We start from the raw sequence: 14,363 nt of genomic DNA on the forward strand, positions 1-14,363 counted from the left end.
TCAATATTGGAAACAGTGCTGTTTAATATTATTTTATAACCTGTGAGACTTTTTCAGGATTCTTTGATGAATAAAAAGTTAAAAAATATCAGCATTTATTTAAAATAGAAATTTTTTGTAACAATATACACTACCGTTCAAAAGTTTGGGGTCAGTGATTTTTTTCTTTCCTTCTTTTGAAAGAAATTAATACTTTTATTCAGCACGGATGTGTTAAATTAATAAAAAAGTGATAGTAAAGATTTAAATTGTTGGAAAAGATTTATATTTTGAATAAATGCTGTTCTTTTAAACCTTTTATTCATCAATGAATCCTGAAAAAAGTATCACAGGTTATAAAATAATATTAAGCTGTTTCCAACATTGATAATAACTGAGTATCAAATCATCATATCAGAATGATTTCTGAAGGATCATGTGACACTGAAGACTGGAGTAATGATGCTGAAAATTTAGCTTTGATCACAGGAATAAATTATATTTTAAAGCATATTAAAATAGAAAACCCTAATTTTAAATTGTAATAATATTTCACAATATTATTGTTTTTTCTGTATTTATTATGAAATAAGAGACTTCAAAAACATTAAAAATAGTAATGTTTCCAAACATTTGACTGCAGTCTCCAAAATACCAATAATAAATAGGCTTCAGAAGTGTCTGTTTTAAATAAGTAACTTTATAGACAACAGAGTTCAAAATCTCCTCTGTTTTGACATTTCTGTGTTTCAACTTTGGACTGAAGCAAACAATTGCGACATACTGTCAAAAAACCCGATCTGACCTAAATAAATCACGAGATGATTATCACAAGAATCACAATCCAGGAATGAGACACACAGTTTTATGGCAGTCTAAATGTCAGCAAATGAAGAGTAAAGGGCACACATAAGGCTCTCGAATAAGATTTTATAGGATAGAAAGTTGAAATCTGATCCATTTGTTGGCATTTACAACAAAACAGTAGTACATTTGAACAAGGCAGTTCCAGGGTCAGTATATTTAAAGACTTCTTGCCAAAATCATAAAATATTTATGCAATTGGTAAATCCATTTTGAGCTGCATTTATATTTGGTTTAAAATCTTATCCCTGATGATAGCACATGTCTCAGAGGCATCAGATGTCAAATAGACATTTAGAAAATGTCTTTAAGATGTTTATGATTTATATATGAAACTGACATCTTAACCCTCTGATGGTCTTTGGGGACTTTTTGACCCGAAATTATGTTTACTAAAATAATTTTAAAAAAAGTTCTCTTTGTCCAAATGGCATGAAACTTTGTACGGTGGTTAACACTTTCTAAAAAAATTAATTGGAATGTTTTTATGTTAGTGTGAAAAAAAAGAAAGAAAAAGTAACACTCGTGACCTTCGGGGTCTCTGTAACCAAACAAAATGAGTTTTGTAACAAAATAATTATTCTTTTTTAAACATATGTAATTTTACTCTTTTTATTAATATTTTTACTCCACATCTGTGCAGTTTTTGGAGAATTTGTCATATCTTTTAAATTTATATAAATAAATTATGTAAAATTCACTTTTTATGTAAAATTCACTTTATAAAAGACCCACATTTCTAACTTTCATTCATGGGGATAACATGGATCATTTGACATGGTTGAATCTTTGCCCATCTTTTGGAAAATGCAGTTTTAAAAGTAAAAAAATATCACTTTAACCAGTAGATGCTGCAGAGCTCCACTATTTGCTATCTGACTGACTGAAAGACATATTTTAACAAGTATTTTTTTCAGTTACTAACTGTAGTTAGTTGGATTCATGTCTAAATGATCACAATTATAACAATAAAATTTTTTTTTGCCAAAATTTAACATTTTTTGTACTGGAGAAAAACACAGAATCCATGTGCTTTATTTGCTGATTTTGCTGTTCATTTCATTGCATTTTGATGTTCATGTTGTGTATTTGTACCCAATATGAAATATAACTGTTCGTTTATGTTCATTTTTGTTCCGTTACAGTTAGTAACTGAGATTAACTGTAGATTAAATTTGTAGAATTATATGAAAAGCAGATGATTGAAATAAATGATAAACTGTATCGACTCCAACATTTCTCTTGTTCAGGTTTGATTCTAATCATAATGTAACATTATTGATTTTTTTTTTCCAGTAGAAAACATGTTTGACAATATATATATATATATATATATATATATATATATATATATATATATATATATATATATATATATATATATATATATATATATTGTTATAATTGTGATTTCATACTATTTAGATATGAATCCAATTGAAAAAAAAAAAAAGGTTAAAATATGTCTTTCAGTCAGTCAAATAGCAAATAGTGGAGCTCTGCAGCATCTGCTGATAAAAGTGATAATTTTTTACTTTTAAAACTGCAAAATCTTATACTAAACCATGACAAATTATCCATGTTATCCCCATGAATGAAAGTTAGAAATGTGAGTCTTTTATAAAGTAACTTTTTACATAAAAGGCTGTTTTTGTAAAAAAAAAAAAATTTTTAATTTATTTATATAAATTTAAAATGTATCACAAATCTTACAAAAACTGCACAAATGTTGAGTTAAAACATTAACAAACAGTGTAAAATTACATTTGTTTTTTAAAAATACAATTATTTTGTTACAAAGTTAGATTATAATGCCTGGGGTCTCGAAGGTCAGGAGTGTACACCCTAAATGAAGTACGCCAGAGGGTTAAAGACGCCTATCAGATGCTTGTAAACAGCAGATGCTTTCCAGATGAAGTGATCTTTATCAAACATCTCGCAGACGTACATGTTTCTGGAAATCTGTTTCAGTCTGACCGCTCTGATCGGATTTCACGTGGTTTATGTCACTTACGGCATGTAAAACATGTCAGACGTTGCTATAGGAAACAAGTCGCTGCAGAAACAAGGTTGTTGTTGAGCCGGTTGAGCAGAAAATGACACAAATACAATGTTTTGAGACCGATGGAGGTGACGGCATCAAATATCAGAGATCATGATCAGACTGCAGCAAAAATCAGATTTTTTGCATATTCAGATTTTTTCTAGATGAGTTTTTGAAAGTCTGGACAGCAGAAAAACCCACATGAATCTGACTGAAACCACATTTGGAAGTGGTTTGAAATCCCATTACAGTTTTTTTACAGATGCATTGATGGACAGACAGACAGAGGGACAGATGGATCGATGATAGATAGATAGATAAACAATAGACAGATAGATAGATAGATAGATAGATAGATAGATAGATAGATAGATAGATAGATAGATAGATAGATAGATGATAGATAGATAGATAGATAGATAGATAGATAGATAGATAGATATAGAGTGAATGTTAAGGGAACGTTCCATTTGATAATTTTGTAAACATTATTGTAATGTTAATTTTGAATGTTCTTTAAACATTCTGAAACAAGTACGTTTACAAACATTTCAGACATAAACAGTTACTTTTTGTTCCTTTTGTTTTTGTGCTTCCATTATTACAGAACTCTGATGGAGAACTGCATGAACATCAGCCAAAGTTTAATCTACAGGCGGAACTTGGTTTCTGCAGCTCGTGTTTCCTGCTCGAGTCTGTGTTGTTGCGCACACGGTGAACTCACATGGCATGAAAACACAAGAGCTTCATTGTAGTCCATATTTATCTTCATCGGTTTGATCATGTCAGCATCATTGATCCGAAGAGGACTTGAACTGTTCAGCGATAAAGGTAACTGATTGTTTTTTGACCTGGACGGCTAGCAGTTTATATGTTTGAATATATAGGCAAATGTAATTTGTATAAAGTCCCTTATATCGTCTCTCTGCAGATGGAGTGAAGCGCACACAGAAGCGCAGCGGCGCTCGTCAGTCCGCGCTCATGCAGCAGATCAGTAGCGACAAACAGGGCGTTCAGAGGCGGATCCGGCAGCTGCAGAGACCCGGAGGAGCAGCGCGGAGCACCACCACAGTCAAAGACAAACGCATCCGCTCTGCTCTGGGTAAACCTCTGCAAACCCGCTCATCAAGTTAGGCTAATCACAGAAACACAAGCATTCAGTTTGACTGATTAATGTCTCTGCTCTTCCCAGACGTGTACAGAAAGAAACGGAAGAGGAGTAATTATGGAACAAATCTGAGCTATTTCCGGTGCAAAGCTAATAAAACTCAAAGCAGCCACGCAGCAAAGGTCTGAATCTCTCCTTCAGGTTTATACAGATTCACATCAGGGCTTTCACACTGGAACTTTTTTTTTTTTTTTTTTTTTTCAACTGATGCTTGAAACGGTACATTCTGAAATCATGGAGCAACACCGTCTTTTATTTGCATATTTGCATGTCCGTGTCACTGATTGGACAAACGACCTGTTTACACAAAGACTCCATGTGTTTCCATCTCCATTTCTCATTTTTTCCCTCAAACAATGAAACTGCTGTTTATATGCACCATCCCACAACCAAAAAACACATTTAAATCAGGGTATCCGCAGCATTAAAAAGCATTAAAAGTAATTAAATGGATTTTGCAAACATTAAGGCCTTAAATTGCATTAAAAAGAATTACAATTTATTTCTAGTTTTCAAGAAAAATTACCAGATTATTTTGATTAAAGCCTAAATAATTAATAACTGTCACAAAATATGTACATTGGTGTGATACGCACACGGAACCAGTTTGGTAATTGCCTCCAGCCGGTCAAAAATTGCCGTAACAGCGTTTTGGACAGCGGCGGGCTGGGACCTGCGGAAAGCTGCATCAGTGTTGCCATCTTAACGCCTTTTCAGGCCCCTTTTGCGACTCTTTTCTAAGAAAGCGCGAAGCAATTTGTTAACGCGATCCAGCTTCCGAGACTCACTTTCCTGCCGGATATAGCCAAAATCACTGCAAATGTCTTTATCTTATGTGCATGATGATTTTGTCAGACGTCTCAATTATAAATCAGGATTTTAGTGCTGGTTTAACATGCCAGGGCTCGAATTTTACTTTGCTGACCGGACAAGGACCTGATTAAAACGTCAATACCAATAAAAAAAAAAAATCAGCAATTTGGGAATCACCAAAATGCAAGTGACTGATTTGATAACATTTAGTGTAAGTGGCGATCGATAGTGGATAATAATAGACTGTATAATGATGATAACAAGATTGCGCTGTTGAGGCTCGCGCACCATCTCGAGGAGAAATTAACACATGAGTGAAACACACAAAATAATCTCAGTTGAACATACTGCGGTAAAAATTCAATTGTTTTCATTACTGAATGATTAATGAAATCGTGAGATTGGGTTGAGGTATCGTTAAAATTACCGTTATTGGTGTGAACAGGTCTTAACGTTGCACAAGTTTGGCACCACAATACAGGGTTAAAGGATTGTAAATTTCTTGATGATTTACTCACCCCAATGTCATTCAAGATGTCCATGTCTTTCTTTCTTCAGTCAAAAAGAAATGAATCATTCCAGGATGTTTCTCCATATAGTGGACTTCACTGGGGTTCAACGGGTTGAAGGTCCAAATGTCAGTTTCAGTGCAGCTTCAAAGAGCTCTACATGATCCCAGACGAGGAATAAGAGTCTCATTTAGAGAAACCATCGGTCAATTTCTAAAAAATAATAATAATAATTTATATACGTTTTAACCATAAACGCTAGACTTTAACTAGCTCTCTTCTTCTTCTTCTTCTTCTCTATTAAAATTTCAGTAGTGTAGACACTGCTAAGTGTATTACTGCCCTCCACAGGTCAAAGTTTGAACTAATTGTTATATATTTGCACTAGCATATTGTATATGACAATTTAGTTCCAACTTCGACCTGTGGAGGGCAGTAATACATTTAGCAGCATCTAAACTGCTGGAATTCTAATAGAGAAGAATAGAGCTAGTTCAAGATGAGCACTTATGGTTAAAAGTAAATAATTTTTAATTTTTTAACCTGTTGAACCCCAGTGAAGTCCACTATATGGAGAAAAATCCTGGAATGTTTTCCTCAAAAACCTTCATTTCTTTTCGACTGAAGAAAGAAAGACATGAACGGGGTAAAAAGCTGTTAACCCACTTCCAAATTAGAAGTGTGAATCGTTTCTCTATCTAATGTTAAAAGCGGGGTTTAGAATGATGCTAACCCGAGGTTAAGCGCAGTGTGAAAAGCCCTATTCAAACAGTGATGGTATATCATGTATTTTAAATGATTTAAAAGTGTATGTGTTTTCTTTAGATTGTTGAGAAGAATTCCAGTCGCCGCGCTTGTCATCAGCCGGATCAGCCTGTCAAAAAACTGGCTGAGAAATCTGTCTTCACTGAGGCGGAGTTCAGGAAGTTCCAGAAGGAATATTTCTCAAATCTCTAGTGGACTGTTGTATGCCATAGAACAGCAATAGATTTGACGGGAATCTTCCGGAATGATCTCTGACTGAAGCTGGATTGCAGATATCCTATGTTATTAAAAATATGATTTTTTTTTTTTGTATGTTTCTTTAAAGAATTTTTATTGTGTATTTTGAAAAACGAGGAAGTGGAAATTAAACAGGAGAACCTCGTAATGCTGCTGTATTATTAAAACTGAAAGTTAATAATGGTGTGAACAGAATGTTTCTCTTTCAAACCGTCATGTGAAACAAACTCCTGAAACGTTTACTTAAGAGCTCTGATCCCACCAACACATCCAGTCTGTCGCGTGTCGAGAACAGAAGAATGCAGTGTGTCAGGACGGACGAGACCTTCTTTATCTCGGTGGGAGTTTAGAAAGAAAACAGACAGATGCATGTTTGGAGTTGAAGATTTGTTTGTTTTAGAACTTAACATTAAGAAATAAAGAAGCTTTACTCACGATCTGACTGTAAGTAATGGTTCTTTGTGTCACATTAACACTTTTGTATAATGCATTATAAAGGTAGTTACTTCATAATTCATTATATCTTTTCAAAATAATTGTAAAATGCATTACAATATTTTCAGATTCCTTGTTACATCTGTTACATCTAAAATGTATGCATTATACTTTCTAAAGTTGTAAGTAGGCTATTAAAATGTATTTAATACACACTTATTTATAAGATCATCCAATGCATTATATATATTAAAACTGAAGTGTTCGCATTTTGACTGCATTTAAGTGCAGAAATGATTTTGTAAAATGTGTTTAAACAACGTAAAGATCTAATAGATGTGACTGTTATGAAGCTGTGGAGTTTGTGTTTATCTCATAGTGGAATCATGATCCGCTCTCATGGACGTCTGTCCTCGTCCTCCAGCGCAGTCCAGCCTGATGTTCCACTGTATGAGCCAGTGCTGCCGGCGCGAATTACACCAGTAATGACTCGCTCCTGTGCTTTACCACATCTGGAGTGTGTTGCATAAACATAAACTGTCTTAAGAACTAGTATGACCTAACAGTTAGGGTTATCAGTCTTACTTTTCCATATCAAATTAGACCAATCTACATTTTTGACTTAAAAATGTTATGAACAGTCTGAAAGGAAACAGATGACTGACTTGTAAAAATCATCTAATATGATGATTTGCTGCTCAAGAAACATTCATGATTATTATCGATGTTGAAAACAGTTCAGATTTTCACATAAGCACTTATGTGAAATAGAATCTTTTGTAACATTATAAATGTCTTTACTGTCACTTTTGAACAATTTAATGCATCCTTGCTGAGTAAACATATTAATTTCTTTAAAAAAAACAAACTTGCCTAAACATGTGAATTGCAGTGTACTTCAGATTACATACACTCTTAGAAATAGTAGAATAGTTTATTCATTTTAATTCATTTTGTTTTAAATTTCTTTTTTTAATTGAATTTTATGAACTAAGCAGCTCGTAAACACACTTTATCACTAGAAAAAAATGAAATATTCCATTAAACATGAAAGTATTATGCAGTCATTTAAGACATTTTTAAGCTTTTGGACTTAAACGGTTCTTTAAAATTGTGTCAAGAACCCTATAGTTCTTTATAGAACACTACTGAACTTAAGAGTGCAGTTTTCCTTACGTTTAAAACGTCACGCGACATTGTTGTCACATGACCTCATCGAGTTCTCTATCTCATCCAGTTATTTTTTGGGAAATCATAAGTTATTTTGCATTTTGAATATTTTTGTGTAAAACATGATTGAACTCAGATAATGTGTCAAGAAAGTCACAGCAGCTTATTAACAGTTTTCATTATTGCTTTTGAACATTGATGTACGTCTTAGGTCAGGCCTCCCCCACCAGTCCCAAAAAAACCTGATCAAAGAGGCAAAAACAGTCTAGCGAGACGTCCATGTGACTTTTCTCCAACATGTGAAGATTACTCAGAGATCCAGCGTGTGCCGCGGGCGTCCCCTGTGATTCCCCCTCATCCCGCTCCATCAGAACCCGTCAGAACCGATCCGTCTGACTCCTGCTCCAGCTCTGGTGTGCCTCTGGATCAACACCTGTATGAAGACATTTCAGAACTGCTGGACGGCCATCAGGTGCTCAAAAATGCACAAATAGTGGTCATTTTTGCAGTATATCTTATTTTATCAGACTTCTGTCATCAAATGTTTTGTTCTGTAGTGACATTTTTTTTTGTCCAAATACGTTTTGGAGGATGCTTTATTTTATTTCTGTTCACACTACACAGTTAATAATTAATTTGTGTGAATCTTCAGGATGGAGGAGATGTTTGCGCAGTGAAGGGGAAACGTTACTCATCCTCCAGCTTGACGGTAAAAGATCTCCACACTTTCTTAAATCCCCATCAGTGATGCTGACATCAGGTTTGATGTGGAATGATTTTGTCTCGTCAGGATTTTTGTGATTTCCAAGTCAAAAGTGGGCTGTTGCCAGGTAGGTTCTCAAACATCTCAAACAGCTTTCACTTCTCTTTTGGGTCTGTCCATATCAACAAATGCATGAAAGTCTAAAAAGAGGAGGGATTTAATTTTTAAATGGCATCTAACAGCCAGTGTAAACTCTATCATAGTAAGTGCCATATTTAATCGTTGATCAAACGACAATATCAGCTAAAACAAGTTATTGTTTAATATACTGATTTGCTGCTCAAGAAACATTTCAGATTATTATGAGTGTTGAAAACAGTTGTCTGATTCAGATTTCTGTGGAAACCTTCATACATTTTATTTTTCAGGATTCTTTGATGAATAGAAAGTTCAAAAGAACAGAATTGACTTGATATGCATTACATTTACATTTACTCACCATAAAACCTGACAATTATTATCATTATTATTTTTAATTTAATCAATATAGTATCATTTGTATTTATAGCACTATTTTGTGCAATCTATGCGAAGGGAAAATAGTAAAGTGACTGCAGGATTATTTAGGTGTATTATGTTTTAGCAGTTTTTAATTTATAAACTATTTAACAACAGAAAGTGCATTGTCCATTCCATGACTGCACAACTTTATAAATATATATATATATATATATATATATATAATATTTAATACTATAAAGCAACTCAGTCTTTTGTATAAAGTGCTATTTAAATAAATTGGTGCAAACATCCACATCGCTATGATCAGATGGTTTCTTGCTGCTGCCACCAGTGTCATTTCTGTTGTGTTTATTTTGTTATTGAGAGGAAAGCGTGCAGTACATACTACATATTCTATCGAAGCGCTTCTCTTAAGTTTGTTAAGTGAGCTCTCAGGTTCAATGCATTTCCCGAGTTTTAACATGGCCTATTTTGCAAACAACATGACTCTTGTCGATCCCCTTAGTTGTTTATTTATAGTCGAAGCCAAAATGAGTCCACACTTCCACTCTGTAGCTATACGGGAGAGCAGAATAATTGTATCGTCTTGTGAGCTGGGTTTGCTAATGCTCTCTGGCTCCGAGTCAGTTTATGTTCTGAGATAACTCTGACATCTAGCGGTTGGGTTTTACACAGTCTGTGATTTAAACTGAACACAGAGCCACAAATCTTGGATGTAAACAAATAAATAAACATCGATACAGTGTTTTTGAGAATCGATATCGCCAAACGTGATATTGCAATATTCATGTGTATCAATATTTTCTTACATCCCTATTTCTTCTTCACTCCTGTAGGTTGGGATAATCTGTTTGACGTCGACCATAAGAAGCAGGAAAATCAGTCCAGGTAACCTGCAGACTTTAGGCCCCTATCATATATCCGGCGCAGTTATCATTTTCGTGTCCTGTGCCACATTGTTTAAATAGCAAATGTACTCGCGGCCATCTGTTCGCCCATGGGCGTGCTGGTCTAAAAACGAGGCGTGTTCAGGCACGCTGTTGGTGTGTTGCTATTTTGAGGCAACTGAAATAGACTGCGCTACAATATTTTTTGGGTTATTTAAAGAGCGAGTTAGTAATATTCGCCTATAGGGGGTGCACAACGCACGTACACTCTGCGTGTTACACACACAGGGAAGCGTAGCAGAACACAAAATTACAATGTAAAATCTTATTATTGTGTGCATAAAGATAAAAATGCATTGGTGGAATCCGGCTCATCCCGTAGATGGAGCAGATCCGTTTCCTCACTAGGGAAGCGTTCAGTTTTTCCCCTTGCAAATTCCGCCATTTAAATAACATCCGCTATGGCGCAAGTGCAACTGGCTTTTAAAGGGAATGGGAGATGAGACTCTGATTGGTTTATTGCTCGTTGCACCCAAAACACACCCATGACTCATTAAGAGAATAGGGACAACCCTTTTAGACCATGTGCGGGGCACGCAGACTATTTTTCCCGTCGTTAAACTAGCAAAAGTGGATTCGGAGACGCCCTAAGTGCACATGTGCCGTGAAAGTAAAAACGGCAGCCTTTCTCAAGGCCCTCGTACTGTTCTCATGGCCCTCAGCCTCGTCCTGCTTGCCACATACCCCCATCGCCCCTTGCAGGTGGACAGTGACGGTTCCTCCATGTTCGGACAGTCAGCAGGAGTCCCCCGTTCCCTGCTCCTCCCCATTATGGCAGATGGCAGCAGGCTCCGGCCCACGGCGAACGGCGGCGACTCCTCTGCTCCCTCATGGATGACAGCCACTCCTCCACAACCCAGGCCTCCGGCAGCAAGTTCGTTCATCCCCCCGGCAACTCATTCCAGCCAACCACCTCGAGCGTGCATGGCGGCAGACTCTGCACAGCCATGCTCGATGGCACCGTGGATTTCCCACAGTGGCAAGGGCTCTATGACCTCCTTCCTCCCCTTTATGCTTCCGATGCTCCTCCGTGAGATACGAGACCGGTGCAGTGCACAGGTGGACCTCATTAGAAATCATGCCACAGGCCTCACACCATTCTCATGGCCCTCAGCCTCGACTTGCTTGCCACATACCCCCATCGCCCCTCACAGGCTGATGACAGGGACGAGAGAGGAAAAAAATCTTTGTCCGGTTCCCAAAACGCACTGCCATCCGGTCCTCCATCAGCTGGGTGAACTAGTTTGCGATGCCTGGTGGCGGTGCTGGCTAGCCCTCGATGGATGACACTCCTCCACTGCCTGGTGGACGGCTACAGCTCCTCCAGTTTCAGGCAGTCAGCAGGAGTCCCCTGTTCCCTGCTCCTCCCCATTATGGCAGATGGCAGCAGGCTCTGGCCCACGGCACGGAAATAACAGTGAAAACAGAGAATTTTGCTATCTGGATGGAAGAGCTAGGAGGTCTCAGGGAGTTTGTTGTTGTTGTCAATCAGAGTGGATCTAAACGGATCTATCCATCAAAGTGGATCAGAATGGATCTTCCTCACACGACAGGACTGCTACCTGTTAAGGCACTTCAAACTGATAAACACAGTTTCAATCTCCCCTTTTGCCAAGACACCTCAAACTGCACCACACAGCCCTAATCCCCCTTCCGGAGATATCTTATCTATGCAACGCAGTTCAAATTTCCCCTTTGGAATTTTCCCCCTTTGGAAAGTGTCCTGACTGTAATCCAGAGATATCTTAACCATGCACTACATCTTAAATTTCCCCATGGTTTGTCCCCTTATCCAAATTTACCAAATTTTAACCTAATCACTTTCTTCCTAATTCTCCCAGCTCTTTCAACCAGACAGCAATATTTAAAATGCATTAAAAGTCAGAATAACAAGATGATACATAAAAGATATAAAATACATTAAAAATGAAATAAAAACAGGAAAAGGAATTAAAAGAATAAAAAGATAATACGTATAAAATAAAGTGCAAACAGTTCGGACATAGCACAGTGCTCAAACAGCAAATGCATAGATAAAAAGATGTGTTATGTGGATGTGGCAAAGATGTGGCAGCTGCCCCTCCACAAAATTTCTGAAAAAGTAACTCAGATTTTTTGCGTTACTTAACTCGTTACTTGAAAAATGAATCTGATTACATTACTTGTAATGCATTATCCCCAACACTGGTCAAACACGACCTGTTTCAGTGTCCGTCTGCTTTCTCTCCTAGACTATTTGCTCAGACAGTTCACCGGATCAGATCGGGAATACAGCTCTACCAGCATGTTCTGTTTCAACGCGGCACCAGTATGATGAACTACATCACTCAACTGAACTGCATCGCAGACAAACTAGACAAGACGGTGAAGAACACACGCATCGCAGGCATCACGGGCGGCACCACAGGGGCCATCGGAACAGCAGCTATAGTCGCAGGCATCGCTCTGGCGCCCGTGACCTTTGGAGCGTCGCTGGCAGTGTCAGGGATCGGCGTCGGTGTGGCCGCAGCCGGAGGAGTCACTGGAGCGTCGGCCGCCATCCGCAAGAAAGTCAAAAAGACTCAGGACAGGAAGAAGGTGGAGAAAATCCTGAGAAACTATCAGTCCCAAATGGAAGACATCGAGGAGTGTCTGAGGTTCATCATCACCGGGATGAAGCACCTGAGAAGATTTGAGCTCTCAGGGATTGCGGTCGGCGATGACGCAGCAGATGTCGTGAGGCTGGTGGAGCAGATCGGAAACTGTGACGTCATTGACACTCTGAGTGAAAACACTCGTGCCGTTCAAGCTTTCGCTTCAGATCTGGATTCGTACTTCACTAAAGAGGACGCACAGAGGCTGAAGAAAGATTCCCAGAGCCTGTTCGCCGCTAAGGTTCGAGAGGTGGCTCTGAAACTCAAAGAGAACATTGACCAGCTCATACGTATTAAAAACATGTTTCGCTGATCAGCTTTAGAAGAGAGTTTCTGTGTTAAAGAGCGCATCAAATCACATGACATTGTTGACGTGTTTCCAACTGAAACAGAAAGTCCAGCTCTGATTTGAAGGGTTTATGGTGGCACATGAAAATGAGACATTCCCACCCTAGAGAGCATTTTATCATACCTCCCTCAATCAAGATACTTTATTTAAATAGCACTTTATACAGTACAGCAACTTTACAGTGATAAACTGGAAAACAATGATTGAATGATGCAAACAGAATCCAGTTCTGCTGTAAAGCAGCTCTAAAAAGAAAATAGTGTCATTGTTCAGCTGAACTCAGTTCAGTGTTAATTCAGTTCTGTTCAATGTCTGTGTTCAATGTCAGAAATGTCTGATTTGTTTTCTTGGAAGAGAAAGGCTCTAAATATTAATTTATGTTAATTTCAATTATTTTTTTCCCATCTTGTAGCAGTATGCCATCAGATAAAATTTTTTATTCTCATGTAATTAAACCACTTCAGTCCTCTCTAGATCTATAAGAAATTCCTTTATATATATAAAGAGTTTCAACCATAGAGTCAAAACATAAAGAAGAAAATGTTGGTAAATGCATGTTACTGACGTAAGTGAAAGTGTTTTGAACTGAGAATCCACATTTTCTTCATGACTGACATTTGTATAGAAAAGCTTGTGTCTCACCTGCAGACAGACAGAAACAACTAATACTCTAAACTTAATATCTGTGTATTTCTTAGAATTTAATTTTGCTGTAATTTGGAAATCTTGACTCAATTTTAAAGAGCGCTTTAAGCCAAAAAAGTTCTATATAAGGAGAAATGTCTTAAATGACTGCACTTTGATATATGTTTCAGTTTTTTTCAAGTGATAAAGTATGCTTATGAACCATTTAATTCATAAAATTTAAAAAATAAATAGAAAATATTAAAACAAAATCCTTAAAATGAATGGGAACCCCTATGAAGCACCTAACAGAAGCTTTTGTGTTTCTATATAGAACATTTTCTTCCAAGAGTAATAATGAGATTTGAATATCATACTTTATATGTTTAATACACCATTTACATTTCTATATATTATCATTTTAAAAGTATAATATTATAATAGTATTATGCATGATACTCTAGACTCTACAAATGCCATTGATATGCATCACATTGGCATGGCAATGCAAGGCAATTTTATTTGTATAGCACATTTCATACACAATGGTAATTCAAAGTGCTTTACATAAAGAAGAATAATAAAAAATAGAACATAAGGA

At 36.8% G+C, this 14,363-nt stretch overlaps 2 protein-coding genes across 2 annotated transcripts; both read left to right on the forward strand.

The window, feature by feature from the left end:
• The first annotated feature begins 843 nt into the window (after positions 1 to 843).
• On the forward strand, positions 844 to 6,773 carry rps19bp1 (ribosomal protein S19 binding protein 1). The gene is made up of 5 exons (XM_067373937.1): positions 844 to 992; positions 3,495 to 3,718; positions 3,819 to 3,989; positions 4,080 to 4,177; positions 6,203 to 6,773. Exons 2-5 carry the CDS (start codon positions 3,670 to 3,672, stop codon positions 6,332 to 6,334), a joined length of 450 nt encoding a protein of 149 aa, XP_067230038.1. The 5' UTR covers positions 844 to 992; positions 3,495 to 3,669; the 3' UTR covers positions 6,335 to 6,773.
• On the forward strand, positions 6,692 to 13,102 carry LOC137011400 (uncharacterized). Its single transcript, XM_067374229.1, has 7 exons — positions 6,692 to 6,823; positions 7,194 to 7,296; positions 8,196 to 8,456; positions 8,637 to 8,693; positions 8,775 to 8,814; positions 10,046 to 10,097; positions 12,388 to 13,102. The coding sequence occupies exons 2-7, from the start codon at positions 7,201 to 7,203 to the stop codon at positions 13,100 to 13,102; spliced, it is 1,221 nt and encodes a 406-aa protein (XP_067230330.1). The 5' UTR covers positions 6,692 to 6,823; positions 7,194 to 7,200.
• Positions 13,103 to 14,363: the final 1,261 nt, after the last annotated feature.

The sequence above is a fragment of the Chanodichthys erythropterus genome, chromosome 21, assembly GCF_024489055.1.
Source record: "Chanodichthys erythropterus isolate Z2021 chromosome 21, ASM2448905v1, whole genome shotgun sequence".
NCBI lineage: Eukaryota > Metazoa > Chordata > Actinopteri > Cypriniformes > Xenocyprididae > Chanodichthys > Chanodichthys erythropterus.

Bases quoted from the DNA above. Each gene is read 5' to 3' on its own strand.
- rps19bp1 (XM_067373937.1), top strand. From the start codon at position 3,670: ATGTCAGCATCATTGATCCGAAGAGGACTTGAACTGTTCAGCGATAAA. The intron at 3,719-3,818 runs GTAACTGATTGT...GTCTCTCTGCAG, and splicing joins TGAACTGTTCAGCGATAAAG to ATGGAGTGAAGCGCACACAG. The intron at 4,178-6,202 runs GTCTGAATCTCT...TGTTTTCTTTAG, and splicing joins AAAGCAGCCACGCAGCAAAG to ATTGTTGAGAAGAATTCCAG.
- LOC137011400 (XM_067374229.1), top strand. From the start codon at position 7,201: ATGATCCGCTCTCATGGACGTCTGTCCTCGTCCTCCAGCGCAGTCCAG. The intron at 7,297-8,195 runs GTAATGACTCGC...TGTACGTCTTAG, and splicing joins TGCCGGCGCGAATTACACCA to GTCAGGCCTCCCCCACCAGT. The intron at 8,694-8,774 runs GTAAAAGATCTC...TTGTCTCGTCAG, and splicing joins ACTCATCCTCCAGCTTGACG to GATTTTTGTGATTTCCAAGT.